Source organism: Barbus barbus (assembly GCF_936440315.1).
Source record: "Barbus barbus genome assembly, chromosome: 43".
Classification (NCBI taxonomy): Eukaryota; Metazoa; Chordata; class Actinopteri; order Cypriniformes; family Cyprinidae; genus Barbus; species Barbus barbus.
The window spans coordinates 24516748-24540429 of NC_136721.1; the positions used below are offsets into that span (position 1 = coordinate 24516748).

The 23682-nt window shown below is 35.6% G+C and overlaps 2 protein-coding genes across 6 annotated transcripts in view; one reads left to right on the top strand and one right to left on the bottom strand.

The window, feature by feature from the left end:
• LOC306861931 (uncharacterized protein) overlaps window positions 1-23682 on the top strand; it is a 1169885-nt gene that overhangs the window by 278762 nt on the left and 867441 nt on the right. The window lies entirely within an intron of this gene.
• LOC306861928 (transcription factor 4-like) overlaps window positions 1-23682 on the bottom strand; it is a 169853-nt gene that overhangs the window by 55621 nt on the left and 90550 nt on the right. For all 5 annotated transcript variants that reach the window (XM_079404424.1, XM_079404423.1, XM_079404426.1 and 2 more), the window contains 2 exons: window positions 14116-14245; window positions 13638-13687 (listed from right to left, as the gene is read on the bottom strand). In XM_079404424.1, the coding sequence (XP_079260550.1) occupies window positions 13638-13687; window positions 14116-14245 (180 nt within the window). The remainder of the gene's footprint in view (window positions 1-13637; window positions 13688-14115; window positions 14246-23682) is intronic.

The window sequence follows — 23682 nt, forward strand, 5'->3', positions numbered from 1 at the left end:
TAACAATGTTTAGATATTTTACTGTAAAATACAGTACAAAGAGTTTTTTTTTACGGTCTCTACCTACTACCATAACATATAATAATGAGCACAAACTTACTCAAGCCCTAATGGAGAATGAACACAACATGATTTACTATAGTAAAACACACACACACACACACACACACACACACGCATACACGCAGCCTGAGGGACAGTGAAGTGACAGTGAAGTCCATTATAGAGAAGAACACAAACGCCATTAATAAACTCTGAGTGTGTGTGTGTGTGTGTGTGTGTGTCTGTCTCTCTCTCTCTTGCTTTAATTTGATTAAAAGGCGAGTTGCAGGGAGGGATTCATACGTGCACATCTAATAACTCCACCATCTGTCCTCAACGCTGGCACCACACCAGAACTCAGAGAGACAGACAGAAAGACACAGAAAGAGAGTGATACAGAGAGAGAGACAGACAGACAGAGAGAGAGACCAGTGATGGACAGAAAAGTGAAGTATGTTTGAAACCAAAGTGTGAATGTAAAATATCAGCAAGCACATTCTTTTATTTTACTTGTTTGGTATTAATAAAACACACACACACACACATATATATATATATATATATATATATATATATATATATATATATATATACATTTTATATTTATTTAAAGGTTATTTTAAATGTATATTTAATTACATTTTTATACTTTAAATACAATTTTTAGAAAATATAATAAAACCTTTGGTATATAGTAAAACATGTATGTGTGATGCACAAGAATTTTTACATAATACATTGCAAATTAAATAAGTGTAAAATAAATAATGCATCTAAAATAATCTAGAAACATTATTTTATTATATATTTATTTTAAGTGTATTCTTATTTTAAAAAGTGTATAATTATTTAAAAAATACAATTTTATGTTTATCTATTTAATATTTATTTTTAGATAATATAGTAAAACATTTAGTGTATAGTATAAAATAAATATTTGTGTGTATAAAATAAAGCACGCCAATTTTTGCATAATTTATTGCAAATTAAAAAAAAAAATTATATATATATATATATATATAATTTGTGTGTTCATGTGTAAGCAGTGTTACTAATGCTTTAGCAATATAAAGGCAGAAAGCTGATGCACCTGAGAGCATAACAGCAGTTATGTGAAACACACACACACAAACACACACAGAGAGAGAGAGAAAGACAAAACATCAAAGGACAAAGAGTGGAAATAGTATCTGTCCATCTATGACATTATCATATATCTGTTCTGTTAAAAAAAATCATCCTATCAGACCTGATGAAAAAAAGTTTTCCTGTTGTGTGTGTGTGTGTGTGTACAGTAAGTGACTTTAACACACGTGGACGACGCCACGCTGCCAGCTTCAGCATCTGATGGGAGAATGGCTGAACCGCTGGGATCAGATCCCAAATGAAACTAAATAATTTGCATATGCCGAGAGCCGCTGCTATTCCCAGAATGAACTTCAATAATTCAGCAGCAGCGCTCTCCTGGCCGCTCCTCCGTCCTCAGCGCTCGTCTGCTCAGGCCTTTGTGCTGCTGGAAGTGTTGTTGTTGTTGTTGTTTGCTGTGGAGGGGCTTTGGAGGGGGTCGCCCCTCTCTCTTTCTCTCTCTCTCGCCCAGCGCTGACTTTCCCATCCCGTGGGATTAGAGTAAACAGTACTTGGATTATAAGCACACATTTCATTCCGATTTCATGCTCGGAGGATTTTTTGCTCATTAGAAGCATGAGTTGTCAATCTCGGAGGATCCCGTTCGGATCTCTCTTTCTCTCTCGGGGAGTTCAAGGGCCCCGACTGCGGCTCTAAGGGCCGGTTTGGTGTCTCAGAGAAAGCACGACAGCATATGTGTGCACAAAAACACTTTAACCCTCAACACGCCACGCAAACACACAATGAAGACGAGTTCAGACTCCTGTTAGCTTTCATCCTGACACAGCGCCGATTTATTCATCTCAGAAACGCAAGCACATGCCTAAAAACTCAGATCAGCCTGAGAAAATGTGCCTGTAAAAGAACCTGAATTCATTTTATTTGTGTATGTGTTAGGATCATGATTTCACCATGGCCTTATTTCACTTCTAAAATAAATGAAAAATACATGCAAAAAATTAAAGGCATCTAAAATAGATAAGTAATGCATCTAAACTTAATAATAATAATAATAAAAAAAATAAAAATAATATATAAAAAAAAAATTATTTAAATTATCTAAAATAAATAACTAAATCTAAAATAAATACATCTAAAATAAGTCCATAATTCAACAAATAATAAAATTCCAAGCTAAATACACAAATACTAAAAAGACAAATCTAAAATACAAATGTAACATTTGAAATGAAGTAAATAAATAAAAAATAAATAAGTAAATCCAAAAATCTGAGGGCTTCATGCTGAAATAACCAGGACTAAAAATGTTATTCAAGTTATCGCAGGCTTGTTTTGTTGTTTCTCAGACTGAGAAATGTATATGAATATAGAAAATAACTTCTTGAGCTGGTTATTTAATGAGCTCAATCACTGCAGATACCGAGAGTCGTGGGAAGGTGTAATTTCTGGGAAAAAAAACTGCACAGATAATGTAAACAAATTACCAAGGAATAATTAGTCCAGACTGAAAGAAAAACAGTGGCGATATCTGAAGAAGGTGATCATTTCACTGAGATACATCTTCAGGGAGCGACGTCTTCATTAAAGCCACAAAGACAAACACAACGTTTGGAAAGAGAGAGACACTGATATAGTTTCCTTCAACAAAACCTTTTTTCGCTCTAATGAACCTGTCTGACGTTCATTCAGCGCTGCAAGAGTCAATTCACACAATCATGAACCCAAGTGTCACAGACAGACAGTTATTTAGGCAAAAACGCTGTTTGTCTCTTCCGCGAGCGTCAAATATATTCAGCAAATGTTGGTATTTGAGCCGCTCAAACACGTCGGAGGGCTTCGTCCAATCGCAATCTTCTGATGGCTTCGGCTACAGATTCTAACAAACATTAAACACAGTAAGAAGGCAATTATGTATGCATGATTTAATCTGCAACTAATTAATATGCAAATGTATTCATATGTTAGTTACTAAATTAAAAATGCAAAGCAGCCCTTATGGTGATTCTGTGATTTCGGCACAAACAGAACATTTGAAAATAAAAAAAGCACAAAAACGGGAGAAAGAAACTTCGCCAACTTGAAGCCCCTCCTTTTCACAGCCTGTTGCTTCTCAAATACGCTTTATGTGTTGTATGATATAGTCTTTATGAAGGCAAACGTCTAAATGCTGTTCTGAATGTGGCTGTTTAATGAGGTATCTGTGTTTTGTGAGTCCGTGCAGATGGGCCGCGGCCGTCACAGCCTCAGGACATCACAGCGTCACACGCGCTCATTCTCAGACTCTGGATCTGGTTAAAGGGCCGCTAACATCTGCTACCTGCCCGACATCAGCCTCGGCATGTGCAAGGCATTATGGGATGCGAGCAGAAACACAAACACATTCAAACCGAGAATAAATGGGTAGTTAGTTGAGCTTTAAAGCAGCGGATGACTGATAGGCATTTAACAGTTTAACAAAGAGACATAAACAAACTTAGTATGTCATAATTTTGACTTTTTATCTCATATTTTTGACAAATGTCACAATTGACTTTACCTCATAAATCTACTTTAAAAAAAAAAAAATTATGTCATGATTTTCTGTCCGTTTTTTTTGGTACCAAAATGTGACTTTTTTTATATCATAATTGTGATTTAGTATCTCATAATTTTGACCTTTTATCATAATTCTAACTTTTTTCAACCATAATTTTGTCTTTATAATGTCATGTCATGATTTTGACTTTACATAATTATGTCTTAGTATCTCATAATTTTGACTTGTCATACCTTTTTAAGAATTATTACTTTTTATCATATTCTCAACATTTTTCATAATTCAACTTAGCGTACGTCATGATTATGACTTTTTTAAAAATAATTATGACTTATCTCAATTATGATTTAGCATCTCATAATTTAACCTGGCATGATTTAGACTTTACATGTGATAGTTATGACTTTTTATCTCATAATTATTTCTTAGTATCTCATATTTTAACATTTTATGTCACCTTTTTTTAGAATTATTCATTTTTATCATAATTTGACAGTATGTCATGATTATGACTGTCATAATTATGACTTTTTATCTCATATAAATGATTTAGTATCTCATAATGACGTTTTATCTCCTAAATGATTTAGTATCTCATAATTATGACTTTTTATCTCATATAAATGATTTAGTATCTCATAATGATGTTTTATCTCATAAATGATTTAGTATCTCATAATTATGACTTTTTATCTCATATAAATGATTTAGTATCTCATAATGACGTTTTATCTCCTAAATGATTTAGTATCTCATAATGATGTTTTATCTCATAAATGATTTAGTATCTCATAATTATGACTTTTTATCTCATATAAATGATTTAGTATCTCATAATGATGTTTTATCTCATAAATGATTTAGTATCTCATAATTATGACTTTTTATCTCATATAAATGATTTAGTATCTCATAATGACGTTTTATCTCATAAATGATTTAGTATCTCATAATTATGACTTTTTATCTCATATAAATGATTTAGTATCTCATAATGACGTTTTATCTCATAAATGATTTATCTCATAATTATGACTTGTCAGAACTTTTATCATAATTATGCCTTTTTAATCATTTTGACCTTGTATTTACAGTATGTCATGATTCTGACTTTGTCGTATTTTTAACGTAATTATATATATAATTATAACTTTATTAACTCATCATTTCAAATTGTGCCATAATTATGACTATAATAACTTTATCATTATTAAATGATTTGATATATTTTTATAAGCATGGCATTCTTTTCTTATGTTGTGAAAATGGGCTTCCATACATACAGACTCAGTCTCCATTTGTTCTTTACTTCATTCCTTTGCTGTTTATGAGGTGTTTTCATAGGTTATTGGTGATTTTTCTGTTTTTAGGAATAGGACAGATTTAATCTGACTCATATATTTTATATATGAGTCAAATCAGACAGAAGCAGGAGTGACTGAATGAAAGGTTTCAGCAGACGGGCTTTGCGTTCACAGACCTTCCCCCACGAGCGGCTCCTCTGAACCTGTTCCAGCGGGTGCCGGGGATGCTGGGTCGTAGTGAAGCAGGCCTCTTTTGGCTCTTGGCTCGCTGTACGTGGGGGGAATGCATTCAGAGTAACACCAAACGACACACTTTGATTGGTGCTACTCCGGTGCTCGCCAGCAGCCATGTGTCCTTCCTCTTACACAGAGATCTCTCTCTCTTTCTCTCTGCTGTTACTGTTCAAGCTCATTATGAGCCAATGAGATCTCTTGTCTCAACTGTTTCTTATAAACAGCAAAGAGGTGGCCTCACTCTCCCCCAGTGCATGCTGGGACACATGGGGCAGTGTCCTCCTCTGCTGCTCCATGCCCCAGACAAATAAAATAGGGCAAAAACAAGACTAAATACATTACCTGTCTGCTCTGAGTCTGAAAATACAGATAGAATAGATCTTAATAACAAAACACGAGTTTACAGCTGCATCAGAGATGTATCAGAGATATTCATGCAAGTAAAAAAATATTAGAATATTCATGCAAATAAAAAATACAAATATTAATGCAACTAAAAAATGGGAAAATCCATGCGAGTAAAAAAATATTAGAATATTAACGCAAATAAAAATAATATTCATGGAATTTAAAAAAAAGAACATTCAAAATATTAACAATAAAAAAATTCGATATTCATTCATGCTAGTAAAAATAACAGAATATCCATGCAAGTAAAACATAAAATATAATATCCATGCATATAAAAGAGCTTGAAAAGAACATTCAAGGTTAAATATTATTATGAACAATATTTTAAGGATCTTTATTTTTTTTTTAAAAGAGCACTGATGAATTCAGGTCATTTCTGTCAATTGTGTTGCCATGTTGTAAGTTGTATTTAAACCAGAATATTACTATAATATTATACCTCATTGTTATGAGAAAACAGCAGATGAGACAAATACAATGTAAAACACAAAATGCATTTCATCTGTGCAATATATGGAGACACACACACACACACACACACGCTCATCTGTTCCTGATGAATCCAAACCCACTGGGTAATAAAACACACTTTAACATGGATAAATTTGTCCAAAATGAACTGATGTTTTAAAAACCGTGTTTTCATCCAAATAACAGGCACATCATCAACTTAAAGTCAATCATGACATTTCTGAGAAATATCAACCCTAATTCTGTTCCACATAGAAATAAATGTGCAGAAACGGACAGTGATTTGGCAGAGATGTGCGGAGAGCATTCCACATCGGTTTTGAAGCTGGAGCTGAGATCACACACACACACACACACACACACACACACACACACACACACAGGAAACTGACTTCATTTCCTCTGTGCATTGCTCAATGGAAAACACACAGTCCACTGGACCTGGTTCATATAATTCTCTCCTGGATCTCATCTGAGATTTAACACACACACACACTTTTCCTGGTTTGATTGCTGAAATGTATATTTATTTGTATCACTATATTCTATTTGCATGCGTGTTGTTCCATTAATATTGAATGTGAGTCTGAAGTGCGTTTATCAACATTATAATGTGAATCATCCAATCAGAATTGAGAAATGGAGTATGTTTTATAAAAATAGTTTCATTTCTTAAAGGTTAAGTTCTATATTTCAAGTTTATTTTGTTTAAAGTCAACACATGATTCATGTTTCATCACAATAAAAAGACAGAATCACAGAAATCAGAAGACAAACTTTAGGAAAAACTGAAAGTACCTAAAAGAAGTTGATTTTCATGACGAACATTCAAAACAAAAACACAATTTTAGAGGTGTTGAGATTCATCGGATAAAAATAGGATATTAAAACTTCAAAAGTTCAGTTTAAATGGGATGATTTCTGATCATAAAACGCAGACGAAACACCTGTAAATGTAGTGCATGAGTCAAATGGATTGATTTTATGGCACTTTGTCATTTTTGAAGCTCAAATGCCTCCATTCACATCAACTTTGAAAAATATATTAGAAATATGATTATATAAAAGAGTTTCAGCTCTTTAAATTCCAATTGAATGATTTATGATCATAAAATACAGATAAACACACACCTGTAAATGCACAATAAGAATCTGATTTTTAAGAAATATATTTGTAAAACTTCTCAGAAACAATTATTGTCATTATAAAAAACAAAATCCTGTGAATTTGATCAGAAACAGTCATATTAGTGATCTGCGAACATGAATGCATCTGCTCTGATGGATAGTTTGATTCTTTCTGCTGTTTCCAGCCAAATATTTCCTGACAGGAATGTTGGGAACGTCTGAGAGAGAGAGAGAGAGAGACGGGCTTTATCTGAGCCGACGGCACCAAACAAAAGTTCTCTGAAAACAGCGCAAACAAACAGGGCCGAAGCATCGAGCGCCGCTCAAGACATCAACATGAAATGGCCGCCGCGGAGGTGAAGAGAGAAACAGATGCTGTGCTGGAGGAGAGGATGGAGGGATGAGGATGAGGAAAAACTGAGGATGAGAATGTGGAAAGAATCTGATGAAAGACAGAGGAAAATAATATTGCTCAGAGGTGTCTCTTTCAAAGCTCAGGAGAAGTAATGAAGATTTTAGCTACAGTTTTCTTAAAAAAAAAAAATAGATACAAATTATGCAATAACGACATATAAAGTTCATATTGATATATATCTACCGGTAATATCTAATATACCTATCCCAGCACAAAAAAAGAAGAATATTCAGGCTAATAAAATTTCTTAGAATATTAATGTAAGTAAAAAAAGACGATACGCATGCAAGTAAAAAATATCAGAATAATCGTGCATTTAAAAAAACATAAGAATATCAATGCAAGTAAAAACTAGAATAATGATGTCAAGTAAAAAAATATATATCAGTGCAAATAAAAATAAGTAAAAAAAAGAATATTTATGCAAATAAAAATCTTAAACTATAAATGCAAGTAAAAAATAGAACAGAATAATCATGTCAAGCAAAAAAAAAATGTAATCATGCAAGTAAAAATATTAGGATATCCATGCAACTAAAACATATTCTCTGACTTTTGCAAATGCAAACTTGATATGTGATCTCTTGCAAATCTGCGAACATTTTAAGAAAGCAAAACGAGACCGTGAACGTCTCTCTGTCAGCAGGTGTGTTGTTGTGTTACGGTGGAGAAAATCCTGAATATTTTTCTCTGTTTAAGATCTCAAGAGAAGAAATCCAGCTGTCCGTGACTGCCGTTAAAATCACTGCGCCTCAAAAAACAAATCTCTATTTATAGACGACACAGAAACCTTTCAGAAACACAGGGCTGGCCTTTTTCCTCACCAAACGAAGGGACACGGGGACGTGGCTCCGATATGTTCACGTCTTGATTTTTTGGCAGGACTGAATGAAATGGGACCGTTTATTTCATACGGAGGATTTTTCTCCGCTGGGCTGCAGCCAGACACACGCAGCTGTTTCTGTTATTTCTTTCCACTCGCTTAAAAAAAGAACCAAAAAAACCCACCATGAGATCATTTACTGCTACATTCTCTCTGCTTCTCTTTCCTGGACGGGCTGACAGGTGAATCAGGGGGAGTTTATTTACACATTTACACAACCATTTTTCCATTTCCCTGACATATCAGAGTCAGAAAACCAAACACAAAAATGTTCACCTGAAAATGATCATTGTCATAATTTATTCACCCTCAATGCTGATCCAAAACCACATGCGTTTCTTTCATCTGTGGAGTGCAAAAATAGACATTTCTTAGAATGTCAATGCTGCTCTTTTCCATTTAATGAAAGTGCATATGAATGGAGGCATCTGAGATTTAAAATGACCAAAAAGCACCATAAAATCATTATAACAGTTGTCCATTTAATTCTGCTGAACTCGTATGATAATTATGATGCTTTTTTCCCCATTTCGGAGCTCAAATGCCTCCATTCACATCCATATTCACTATATGGAAAATAGATTTTCATGTAGTCCAAGTCATGTAGTCCATGACTCAAATTAACTACTGTTATGATGCTTTTTTGTTGTTGTTTTTTTGCCATTTTTGGCCTCAGTTTATATCCATGTTCACTACATAAAAATATATATTCACTATATTCCAAAAAAAATTTTTTCAAAAATTCGAAAAAAAAGAAAAGAAAAGAAAAAGAAACAGTGCATAAGACATGGAATATGATGATGCTACTTTTTTTGGCTCTTTTATTTTTTTGTCATGTTTGGAGCTCAAATGCATCCATTTACATGTGCTCTCATTATATGGAAAATATATTAAATTTACTATTCAGAAGTTGTATGGTGATTTTGTCTGAGGAACTGACCTGCAGTATAGTACAAGAGTCAAAATGAACTGATTATTGTGATTGTTTTTGATATTCCCTATGTGGAAAAGAGCAGCGTGCACATTCCCCTAAACATCTCCTTTTGTGATATATAGAAGAAAGAAAGTCATAAATCAAATGGATAATGATTTTATGGCGCTTTTTGTCATTTTTGATGCTCATATGTCTCCTTTCACATCCATATACAGTATATGGAAAAGAGCAGCGTTCACATTCTGATAAATATCTCCTTTTGTGTTCTACAGAAGAAAGAAGGTCACAAGGGTTTTGAGGGTTAGTAAATGATGACAGAATGTTCATTTTTGTCTGAATTATTGCTTTATGAGTCTCAAACACTAATTAAAGTTACGAGATCATGCTGAAATTAGTAATTTCCCCTTTTTAAATTCTTTATGATCATGAAATAGACTTCATCTGTGTCAGTGGAACATAGCTGCAGGAAACTAGCAAATGACACTCGATTGTTCGCTAATATTTCACAAATCTCACACAGGAAATCAAGCACATGTTCATTAAAATGTAGTCCAAAACGGCGAGGTTCTGCAGGGTTCACACACACACACACACACTCGGCCGGCTTTAAACAGGGTTCTCACACTCTGGTTCCAACAAAAACGCTGTCGACAGCTGGTACGGGAGGCTGTTTCTTTCTTTCGCTGAGTTTTGGGCTGCGGCCAAAGTCTTACCTCCGTCTGCACACTGCTCCGTCCGCTACCTGTCACTCAACCCGTCGCCATGGAGACCCACCTGACCCCCCCACCCCCCCATATCACTCTCGTTCTCATCGCTGCCTTCAACAAGAGCATCAGCAACACAAACCAGCTTCACTTGTGTTTTAGTGGCTGATGTTGGTGTTTTTAGTGTGTTTGCTGATGTCCAGTGAAACTAAAGACACAAATTACACACATAAATCTGTATTTTGCGACATGAACAGCTAAAATCACATGAAATCTGATACTTTCAATTACCATCTTATGGTGAATCTCACAAAACCTGTCAAGAACATGTCCTATCCATATTTCACCTCAAAAACAATAAAAAGAGAACTTACATCTAGCTAAAAAAAACAAAAAAAAAACAATGAAGCATATGAAAACATAGTTTTCCTCATGCAAAATTACTACTAGTGATAAAAAAGAATCTCAGTTCACTACTGCATACTGAAATGCACAGAAATTACATATTCACATATTAAAATATTATTTTAATTTTAATAGCATTTATAAATCATGGTAGTATTTCTTGCTCTGCCTAATTAATATATTTTTATATAGTTTATAATAATAAATATTATTTATTAATTTATTACTTATTTTTAATTAATATAAATGTTAAAAAAATCGTTAAAGTACAATCAAATGAGAATTTTGATTGAAAACAGTCATATTTTAAAAAAGGAAAAGGAAAAGGAAATAATTAATTCCTGAAAAGCAAAACATGTAATGGTCATGAAAATTATTTCATAATAATAATAATAATAATAAAAAAATCTCTCCTAAAAACAGGCATTGTTTTCACAATGCAAAATACAATGTCTTTTGAATATGACATTTTTTTTTTTTTAGAAAAATATGTTTTCATCAGATTCACCCTTTCATATGTGTAAATAAATTTAGATTAGAATAAATATATATGTACATTAATAGAAATATTAATAGAAATATTTATGAAAATGACTCTTGCTTTAAACAATGACCATACAGTTAATATATTGAAGCTAATGCACAGAATTAAGACTTCTTATCTTGAATGCGAAATATGACAAATCAGTTTGATAATGTTATAATGAACATGGCAGGGTACCATGTGTAACTTGTTCATTTTAAACACCTCATGAACAAACTGAAGTTCACACACACACACACACACACACACACACACACACTCCGGCTCTGGTCTCATACGGCTCTATTGTCTGTAGATGTCATTGTGGGGCATATGCTCTCGCATGGCAGCGGAAACCACAAGAGCACAATTAAAAAACACTAAAGTGTGTTTACTGCCATAAACCTGCGCTGTTCCGGCTTATTAAAACATGCAGACGGACGATTCATCTTTATAAAACAACAACATCACCACAAACACTCCAGCATCCGTCCATAACAATCCACACTCGCTCTCAGTGAAACACTCCGTCCGGCGCAAGTCAACAGACACAGCGAAGAATTATTACGCCTAAAAATGCATTTTCAAATCAGACTTGATATTTAAGGAAAGCTACAGTGAATTAAGCAGCAAAAGCTGAAGGAGCGTCAGTCAGATGGACCCCGAACTCACGCCGCAGTGCTGTTTATGGCCTGAAGGGGGAGGAAAAGCTCAGCAAATGGATCGGTGCCGGAGAGATCACGTCCAAACTGAGCATTCTGCTAGACCAAACTTAATTTAATTAACGCTGTATACTTTAAACAATCCGATGTGAGTGCAGACGAGCAGAAACGGGAGCACGTTCTGATATAGAAACATCTGAGCGGATGAAACACAACCAGATCATGGGAAAATCATGCAAAACAATCTTTCTCGCGCAAAACATTGAGTTAAGAAAGACATTTTTGTACAGTACATGCATTATACAAAACAACACCATAAAATCAAATAATCAATGATTTATGTAGCAATAACACCATTCGTTCACAGTTCTTTCACATATGATTTAGTGAAATCAGAAACAGCTGTGACATTAATCCACAGAAAACATCATTTCTAAAATGTCTCGTTCTGTTCTGCATTTTTTCCTTCAGCACGTTTATTTTTACTCTAAAGCTTCTGGTCTTTTACTGAACAAACCGAGCGACAGAGACACTCAGAACGAATCGGACAAACTGAGAAGCACATAATGAACCACAAACCCAACAAATGCAACTCAACAGCCGTCTGCTCAGCATGAACAAAGATCCTGTGCATTGACATTCACTCAGCACACACGAGTTAGAGGAAAAGCCTTCAGAAATATTTCTATTATCATGTGAGAAAGCAAAAAACACCACAGAGCTGCTTTAACACATTTACTAACATCTGAAAACTGCACAGCAAGAATCTGAATTAATATAACACACACATCATTTGCTAAATTTAAAGTATAAATGTGAAATGTTTGTATTTGTGCCAAATCATTTCTGCATATACAAAACCATTTTTTTTCCGCATTTTACAAATAAAGGCAACAGATTTCTAAATGGATTTCATAGCTGTAAATTAATAATGTGTGCAGATAAATTAGTAAACAGTACTTCTGCTGGCAAAATGAGAAAATGTCTCAAATGTTTGTCATATCAAGCTCACTAAATATAATACTACCATCAGATATCATTTAACATCAGGTAACAGTATTATATCAACATACACTAATTATTTATTATTTAAATTAACAATAATAATAGCTAATTGTAAATATTAATGATTATTCATATATAATAATAATAAGAACAGGTATTATTGTTATTATATAAATGCTAAACAATTATATGATGTAAATTAAAATAATCATTGCATTTAAAATTTTAGTATTTGCAAAAAACTATTTGCAATATTTAATAATAAAAAATAGCAAAAATAATCATTTATTGTTAAATAATAAAATAAAATAAATTATTATTAAAAAATAATAACTATTCAAAATTAACTGCTCTCTAAAAGTCTGATGCCATCACAAATTCTCTCAAACACTACGACACTGAAAGCCGATTTCCATCAACACACACACACACAGTAAGCATGTCTAATGGTATTCGCATCTCAAACACAGGCGTGTGTCATGCCGTATGAGGCATTAATGAGTCACATGAGGCTCAAAGTGTTTCCCGTGTCAGAAACACCTGCGCTGGAACGACACACGCCGGACCTGTGCGGGAATCTGCCGCGATCACCTTCACAGAGACCACAGCGTCCCATCAGGACTCCATTATACCGCGGCTCTTTCTGTCCTGCCTCTTAAAGAACTACAGCACAATACGGTCCGGACGTCCCGCGGGGCGTCTGCTCCGACACAGAGCTGCGTTTGGACATTCCAGCGTCATTAACCGGGCCTCACGCGACACACAATACACACTCACACGCTATTGTGTCGCCTCGCTGCCTTTTGACTGCAGAGTTAAAGCCTTTAACATGCTTTGTGCGACTGACAGAAGTGCTTCAGGTGAAAAACGCTCGTGCATAAAACACTGACTTACTGATGAGGGCAATCCGGGAGGAACTTTCCGAACCTTCTTCGCCTGGACTTCTAGAAAAAAACAAAGACAGACGAGATATTTAACATGATTGATTGGGCAAATGATGATCGTAGTTGCATTTAAATGCAGCGAAACACAGTTTAGTGAGTGACAGACATTGTGTGTGTTTCTGACAGAAATAAAAGCGTGCGATTTGCCCTGAAGGTTGACACCTATTGAAGGTTGGCACTTCAAGGCCCCAGGGTTGATGCATTGTTAGGAACACAAATAAAGGTCTTTAAATGCACAAAAAGAAAGAAAATCAATAATCACTGCAAGCTTCTCTTTTTTTGACAGAAGAGATTAAAAAATAACAAATGAAAACGTGTTCTTGAAGGTCCTGACATGATGAAACAAACGCAAGGACTTTAAGAATAAAGCAGCTTTTTTAGAGTGAATAAAGTGGTTGATGATGGTGATGGTGGTGATGAAGGCTCACCCATGGAGTCGCTGTGAAGGGCTCGTCGGCGCGGGTTTCCTGCGTAATGCTGGTAATACTGCGAGCCCAGTTTGGTGGGAGACACCGTCTCCGGACTGACCATCCCCACCTCGCCTCCCATGAGACTCGACTGGACACAAACACAAACGGACAGACACTCGATTAGGATAAAACACACGATTAAATTAAAAAAAGAAAGATGCCACACATCCCTCAAGTTAAACACAAGCAGAGACACATCAGAGCGCTTCATAACATTCTCAAGACATTGCATGCAATGTTTGTCAAAGAAAGACAAAATATAGCATTACACAGATATTAAATAACCGGTTTAGAATACACTGAAATTCTGAAGCTAGATTAAAATGCTGCACAACTAATAAAACATCTGAAAATAAATAAATACATTTGCTGTGCCACAGTGTTTTCCTTTCATCATCTGTGAAACTTCTCCAAAAGAGACATATAAACATACAAACAGATATATACTGTTTGAAATATACAAACAGATGCTTGAAATGGCATATTGTGTGCTAAAATGATGCACACAATATTTTTTTATCAAGGCTTTAATCGGGATTTTTAAAGTAGTGATATTTAAAAGACAATTTGACCTTCATAATTAAAGCCACAGTTTGATCAACAAATGGCAGATATATAAAAACAGATGCTTGAAATGTCAATTTCGTGCTACAAAAAGTGTTGGAATGTTGTATTAAACACATTACATTTAAAAAACAGTAAAAAGACAACTGGATTTATTTGAATTTGGATTATAAAAATTTCATTAAAAATTAAAGAAATGTACAAAACGAAGCTTGATATTTCATTTTTTTGTTAAAAAGGTGATGTAATGTTGCATTAAAGCAAACAGTATTTCAGAAAAATTCTAATAAAGGCCATTAATTTGAAATATAAAAATTGTGATGTTTAAAAGACAATTTGACCTTCAGTTACATCCAAAAATGACAGAAATATATAAACAGATGCCAATTTTGTGCTTAAAAGTACTGCAATGTTGAGTTAAAGCACACAGTATTTAAAAAAGTACAAATGCCTTTAATTGCAATTATAAAAGTTCTGACATCTAAAAGACAATTTAACCTTCATAATTAGTCATAATTTAAAAAAAATAGAGAAATGTACAAAAAGAGGCTTGAAATTTCATAATGTTTTGTTAAAAAAGTGATGCAACATTGCAGCAAAGCATACAATATTAAAAAAATTCAAATAAAGGCCTTTAATTTGGATTATAAAAGTTGTGATGTTTAAAAGAACATTTGACCTTCATAATTTCATCAAAAAATGTCAGAAATATACAAACAGATGCTTGAAAGTTCATACTTTTTGCTAAAAAGGTGATTTTTGTTGCACAAAATATTTAGAAAAAAGTTAAAAAAAAGGCCAAGTTATGACATTTGAAAGACATTTTGACCTTCATAATTACATCAAAAATAATGACAGAAATATACAAAAAACATGCTTGGAATGTCATAAAATGTGCTAAAAAAAGTGCATTAAAGCAAACAACATTTAAAAAGCAGGTAAACAAAATGCCTTTAATTGGGATTATAAAAGTGGAAACTATTAAAAATACAATTTAACCTTCATAATTAGAGCCAAGCTTTTCCAAATATGTAAATTCAGGAAGATCATCCATCAATCCAGCATCCATGTGACCCAGCGAAGCTCCGAAGCGAGCACACTTACCCCGCACAAACTCTTCCCATCATTACCCTGTTCTCAGCTAGCACTGTTCTGCTAATCAAGCCCAGCTAACGAGAGCTCGTTCGCTCATTCCAACAAGAAAGCTAGCTGAAAGGACAGTGGATGTTCGGAAGTCCGATCCGGGAAAGAGCGTGAGCCCTGGGCGCGAGACGTAACGTAAACTTCCTTCCGAACTTTTTAGGGACACTCGGGGGGTAACGTCCCGGGCCGGGCTCATTAGAGGAAGTGATAATGTAGGGAGAATGTTTGCGCTGAGCTGAATTCAAATGACGGCAGCTCTCACAACAGACTTAGCGATGCTTGACTAGAGCCGCATTCACATGCAAAACAAGCTAAATAGGCCAATTACGCGGCGGCCCCTGGTCACAGGCTTCCCCGTGGAGGAGAGCGGGGTCTGCCGCCTTTCACAGGCTAAAACAAAAGAGTCCTTGTCTTAAATAAGTCGCCCCCTCTCACAGTTAAGGAGGGTTTTTTTGCAGGAGGGGGGACGCTAAAACAAAAGTGTCTCATTTTCAGCGGGATGGACGCTTTCTCCCAAGCGCCGTTGCCTCGCAACTACGGAGGAAAAGAGCCGGCCCGGCGCGATCCGCATGCCGAGTCTCATGCCCAGTTTGGGAGCCGGCTGGCACAGGTACACAGCTGGCATCCAGAGGAAATATTAACAAAGATAAATGACACACACCTGAAGACGCCCGTGAAGGATTACCGGGCCGCATTAATAACAGCAGGCGCATGCTTGCCTGGCCACCAAATGATGATTGCAAGAAACCGAGAAGACATTAACGTAATTGGAAAAGTGCAACAAACAAAAATATGGGACAAAAGAGGAGAAAGTGAGAGGAATATCTCAAAAGCTTTTCCAAGAATGCAACGAGATTAAAAAGAGACCGAACAACCCCAGCAATCTCATATTTTACAAGAGGTCTTGACGATGTTTCACACCGAACTCATGCAAACATAAAGTTTGGAACCAATATTAAAAATCTAATTATGCACAGACAGAATATCCTTATTGGAAAAGAAATCACAAATGAGATCTCTCTAATGTCTCAAACGCTTCTCGTAGAATGCAATGAGATTAAAAAGAGATTAAACAGAAATTAAGAGCCATGAAAAAAATCTCACAGAAAAGATCTCGGCGATGTCTCACACTAAACTCACACTCTCAAAACAAATGGTGCTATATAGCACTAAAAGTGGTTCTTTGGCTCGTAATCATATGGGAAACACTTTTGGTGCTCTATAGCAAATCTTGGTGCTTCAGTGGTTCTTCACCGGTTCTTTGGCACCGCTACCAGAACCTGTTAAGCTCCTGTATGGGTCTTCAGTGGTTCTTTGGGGTGACTAAGGTGCTATATAGCACCACTGCCGTACAAAGAACCTGTTAAGCCCCTTTAAGGCTTTTTTTTTTTTTATCACAAAAGAGACCTCTTTTCTGTCTCAAATGCGTCTCCTAGAATGCTTCTCCCTAGAAAAAGACCCCAGTAATCTGTCAGCAATGTCTCACTCTAAAATTATATTTGCCAAGATATCAAAACCTGCGATCATAAATAAAAAGCAAATTATGTACAGACAAAAGATCCTTATAGGACTTTAAAAAAGATCTCTTTAATGTCTCAAATGTTTCTCCTCAACCACAACGAGATTAAAAAAGGAAAGTTAAGTGGTGTGTGGCCAAGTATGGTGACCCATACTCAGAATTTGTGCTCTGCATTTAACCCATCCAAGTGTAACCCAAGTGCATTTAACCCAAGTGTACACACAGTAGTGAACATACACCCGGAGCAGTGGGCAGCCAATGCTGTTGGGGGTTCGGTGCCTTGCTCAAGGGTCTCACCTCAGTCGTGGTATTGAGGGTGCAGAGAGTGTTGGTTATTGAATCCCCCCACCTACAATCCCTGCCGGACCTGAAACTCGAACCCACGACCGTCGGGTTACAAGTCCAACTCTCTATCCACTAGGCCACGACTGCCCGTAAAAAAAAAGAGATCAAAACGATTAAGCATCATTCCTTTCTCCTGAGAAAAAGACCTCAGTAATCTTTACACTAACCTCATATTTCTCATCATTATATACAAAAAAATAACAAATGAGATCTCAGATGTTACTCCTAGAACACAATAAGATTAAAAAGAGATTAAAATGTCATGCTTCTCAATGCTAAAATAAGATCTCTTAATTATCTCAAATGCTTCTCCTGGAACTCAGTGAGATTAAAAAGAGATTAAACTGAGATTGAGTGGCTTGTTTATTAAATGCTTCTCCTGAGAAAAAGACCCTTGTAATCTCACAGAAGAGATCTCACTCAAAACTCATACTTGCCATGATATCAAAGTCAGCAATTGATATATTAATATTAAATGTAAAAACATCACAAATGAGATCTCTTTAATGTCTCAAAAGATTCTCCTGAACCACAACGAGTTTAAAAAGAGAATAAACAGAAATGAAGCATCATTCAGCTCAGTTCAGATAAAGACTTCAGTAATCTCACTTGTGTCTTCTAGGCCCTGTTTCAAAGACAGGCCTTAGCCTAAACCAGGATTAAGCCATTGTTCAATTAGGACATTTAAGTAATTTTTATAAACATGCCATAGAAAAAATCATTACTTGTGTTCATCTTGAGACAAAACAAAGGCACTGATATATTTTAAGATCAGTCAGTGCAAGTTTCTTTCAGTTGAAACAGCTCAGACTTACATTTTAGTTTTCCTTCGATATTAAAAAGGAATACATTACTACTTTAAAAAGTCATCTGATTACTTAACTCGTGCTACTTGTAATGTGTTACCTCCTACTCTGCAAATGACTATATTGAGACCTTTTCTAAAATTAAATCCAGTTACTTTGTTTCTCATGTCTTGACTGACAGCTCTTGTGTTGCCATGTTGAGAGAAATCAGGAGTAAGTGCAGAGTTAATAATCTTACTGTAGATCTAGACTAAATATACATGCATTTACTCATCTTACCTGCACAAAAACAGATTCAGTATTCCTCAAAATCAATAAAAAGTCAAATGCAAACTATAAAATAACTAACAAATATGCAATAATTAATTGTTAAATAAAACAAATATAATTTATGTATTTAATCCCATTTTATTAACCAACATCTTTGCTACTGAGCTTCGATGATGCAATTCAACCATAATAATAAGCTAAAACGACACATTTGTGTTTCATTTATGTTATTGTTGAATAGTGTTGAACGTTCTTCTCCTGCGTCATATTCTTCATGTGATTAGTTTGAGCGGCGTCCTCTACCGTACAGACCTGAATCTACATTTCCTTCATCCTGAGGTGTATTCATTTCACTTTTGGTGTGAAAGGGCTTTTACATTTGTACAAGAAGAACTTGTTTATATTAAAAACAAACAAGCAAACCCTGACCAGATTTAAAAAGTAACTCAAATGCAACGTAATGCATTACTTTCCATAATAAGTAATAATGTAACGTAATTAGTTACTTTTTTAGGGAATAACACGATATTGTAATGCGTTACTTTTAAAAGTAACTTTCCCCAACACTGCTCATTTGCTCAAAATGGACTCATTTAATTATTTTTTTATAGCTCTAGTTTCTTACTGGATGGCAACTAGTGACTCATTGAAGTCTAATGAACTGCTTAACAAATGTACTTCAATAACGCAGTCTCTTGAGAAATGAAAGAGCAACCTCTGAGCAATAAAACTTTCTGGGGAGAAAGGAGGAGACAGAGAAGCACAGCAGTGAGATGGATGTTGGTCGCGTGAAAGAAGGAGTGCAGAGGGAAGCAGGGAGGCTAAAAAGAGCAGGAGGCCTGAAGCAGATGAATGAGGACCCCTGCGAGCATCCATCTCCTAGGGTCGGTCCATGCTAAATGGCCCACAGTCTGCAGGTCTGGCGGACCCACGGGGGCCCGTTCCCCTCGGACCGCGGCCCTCAGATGCCCATGAGATTTGGCCACGGCAGGCCACCGTAGACGAGGCCCACCCCGCTGTTAAACTTCAGCCAAACCCAGAGAACATCAGAAATCTCTCCTTCCCAGCGACCGAGAGAGATCAAACCTGAAGCTAATGAGTGCAGACAGCAGCACCGCGGGAGAAACCACCGCACCGTCATCAGCATCCACTTTAAAGAGTCTTTCTTACTTATGTTCAGAAAAGCACACAGCATTACTGCTCCACATCTGCTCAAATGCGCAGTGAAACAAAGCACACTGAATATTGAAGTGGAGTAGTTCACCCAAAGATTATCATTCTGTCATCATTTACTTGTCCTTGTGTCATTCCTAACCTGTAGGACTTTATTTCCTCCACAGAACACAGATAAAAATATAACCATATAGTAAACAATATAAATATAATAAAAAAGTCAATGGGATCCAAAACCAATTCATTTCAGGGTAAATAAATGATCAAATAAAGAGCGATAAAAATCACAATTAAAGGGATAGTTCACTTAGAACTATAAATTCTGTAATCTCCAAAAATAAATAAAGTATAATACAATATATAAATAAATATTTAATATATATATGTACAGTCAAACCAATTTATTCAAACACCTTCAACATTTTTCACATTATCACACTTTATTTGCTATAGTTTAGAAAATGGTAATAAAATATGATAAGAACTCAGAGTGAAACTGTGTCGGAACAAATTGATCTTGATAATGTCAGATAGCTTTGATAGAAAGGTTTGTAATGAATTGGGTTTAATGCGTCAGTTGTTAAAGTTAAGCACACAATTAGATAAAACCAATTTAGCTCAACCAATTACCAAGCAATTCCTCGTTTTGTTCAGTCTGTGGTGTAAAAAGGACACATTAGCAATTAAAGAAAAAACACTTACGCAAAACATCAAAGTGTCTGAATAATTTTTGTTCCCAAATTTTTATCAGTTTTTACTGGTTGTCCATTGCATGAAGGATCTTTGGGTATATTATGTCACAGTTTACTTTATTTTGCTCTCCTCACTTACATAAATTAACTATAGTGTCCTGCACCCACTAGTACAAAAATATCAAAAATTATATCTGGTGTCTGAATCATTTTTGGTTTGACTGTATATACGCTGCCGCTCAAAAGTTTGGGGGAATTTTTTATTTTAAAAATACAGAATATTGTGAAATATTATTGCAATGTAAAAAAACAGTTTTCTATTTTAATATACTTTAAATTGTAATTTATTTCTGGGATCAAAGCTGTATTTCCAGCATCATTACTCCAGTCTTCAGTGTCACATGATCTTCAGAAATCATTCTAATATACTGATTTATAATCAATGTTGGAAACCGTTGTGCTGCTTCATATTTTTTTGCGACCTGTGATATTTTCTTTAGGATTCTTTGATCAATAAAAAGTTAAAAAGAACAGAATTGATTTATTTAAAAATAAATTGTGTTACAATATACAATGCTATTCAAACGTTTGGGGTCAGTACATTTTTTCTTCTTTTGTTTTTTTAAGAGATTAATACAGGAGGGATGTGTTAAATGAATAAATGTCAGAGTAAAGACTTATATTGTTAGAAAAGATTTCTATTTTGAGCAAAGGCTGTTCTTTTTAACTTTGCATTCATCAAAGAATCAAAGAAAAATGTATCATGTTCCGAAAAACAATATGAAGCAGAACAAGAGTTTCAGCACTCATAATAAATCAGCATATTAGAATGATTTCTGAAGAATCATGTGACACTGAAGACTGGAGTAATGATGCTGAAAATAAATTCTATTTTAAAGTATATAAAATAGGAAACCATTATTAGAAATTGCAATAAGATTCACAATATTACAGTTTTTTTCTGTATTTTTGATCGAATAAATACAGCCTTGATGAGCAGAAGAGACTCCCTTAAAAACAGTAAAAAAAATTTGTAGCTTATTTCAAAAAGTGAAACTTTCATATATTTTAGATTCATTACATGTAAAGTAAAAGATTTCAAAAGTTTTTTTTTTTTAAATTTCATGATTACAGCTTAAAGCTCATGAAAGTCAAAAATCAGTATCTCAAAACATTAGAATATTTACATTTGAGTCTCAATTAATGACCATCTCTACAGTATAAATTCCAGGTATCTCTTGTTCTTTGAATCCACAATAATGGAGAAGACTGCTGACTTGGCAATGATCCAGAGGACGCACATTGACGCCCTCCACAAAGAGGGTAAGTCACAGAGGGTCATTACTGAAAGGAGTGGCTGTTTACAGAGTGCTGTATCAAAGCATATTAAATGCAAAGTTGACTGGAAAGAAGAATTTGTGTAGGAAAAGGTGCACAAACAACAGGGAGAATACTGTCAAACACTTGTGAGAGCTTCACAAGGAGAAGCTGGAGTCAGTGCATCAAGAGTCTCCACGCTCAGACGTCTTCAGGAAAAGGGCTACCAAGCCACTTCTGAACCAGAGACAACATCAGAAGCGTCTTACCTGGGCTGTGGAGAAAAAGAACTGGACTGTTGCTCAGTGGTCCAAAGTCTTCTTTTCAGATGAAAGTAAATGTTGCATTTTATTTGGAAATCAACGTCCCAGAGTCTGGAGGAAGAGTGGAGAGGTACAGAATCCATGTTGCTTGAAGTCCAGTGAGAAGTTTCCACAGTCAGGGATGGTTTGGGCTGCCATGTCATCTGCTGGTGTTGCTCCACTGTGTTTTCTGAAGTCCACAGTCAATGCAGCCATCTACCAGGAAATTTTAGAGCACTTCATGCTTCCTTCTGCTGACCAGCTTTATGGAGATGCTGATTTCATTTTCCAGCAGGACTTGGCACCTGCCCACACTGCCAAAGGTACCAAAAGCTGGTTCAATGTCCATGGTGTTACTGTGCTTGATTGGCCAGCAAACTCGCCTGACCTGAACCCCATAGAGAATCTATGGGGTATTGTCAAGAGGAAGATGAGAGACACCAGACCCAACAATGCAGATGACCTGAAGGCCACTATCAAAGCAACCTGGGCTTCCATTACACCTGAGCAGTGCCACGGGCTGATTGCCTCCATGCCACGCCGCATTGATGCAGTAATTCATGCAAAAGGAGGTCCAACCAAGTACATAGATATGAACATACTTTTCAGCAGCCTGACATTTCTGTTTAAAATATCCTTTTTTTATTGATCTTATTTAATATTCTAATTTCTGAGACACTGAATTTTGGGTTTTCATTTACATTTACATTTATTCATTTAGCTGACGCTTTTATCCAAAGCGACTTACAATTGCTATATATGTCAGAGGTCACACGCCTCTGGAGCAACTAGGGGTTAAGTGTCTTGCTCAGGGACACATTGGTGTCTCACAGTGGATTCGAACCCGGGTCTCTCACACCAAAGGCATGTGTCTTATCCACTGCGCCATCACCACCCCATTTTCATTATCTGTAAGCCATAATCATCAAAACTTCAAGAAATAAAGGCTTGAAATATTTCACTCTATGTGTAATGAATCTATATGATACTGTATATGGGTTTCACTTTCTGAAATGAGTGAAAAAAATAGACCTTTTTCATGATATTAATTTTTTTTTTAGATGTACCTGTATGTGAGAATGTGTGTGTGTGTTTCAGCATCAGCATGTGTGTACAGGTGTGGGTGTGTTTGTGTGTGTGTCAGGTGTGCTGTTCTGTGTTCTGATAATTAATGGCTGGAGGAGACACTCACATACATCAGTTTCCTCTTGCAGAGCTCTGACACGTGTGTGTGTGTGTGTGTGTGTGTGTGTGTGTTTGGGAAAAAACGGTGGGGGATTTAGCTTGGACTGTGTGCGTAAAGGTGGATTAGTTCACCAGACACACACACACACACACTCACACTCACACTCTGCTGTGTCATCACTGATTCTCGGCAGCAGCTGAGACAGTTC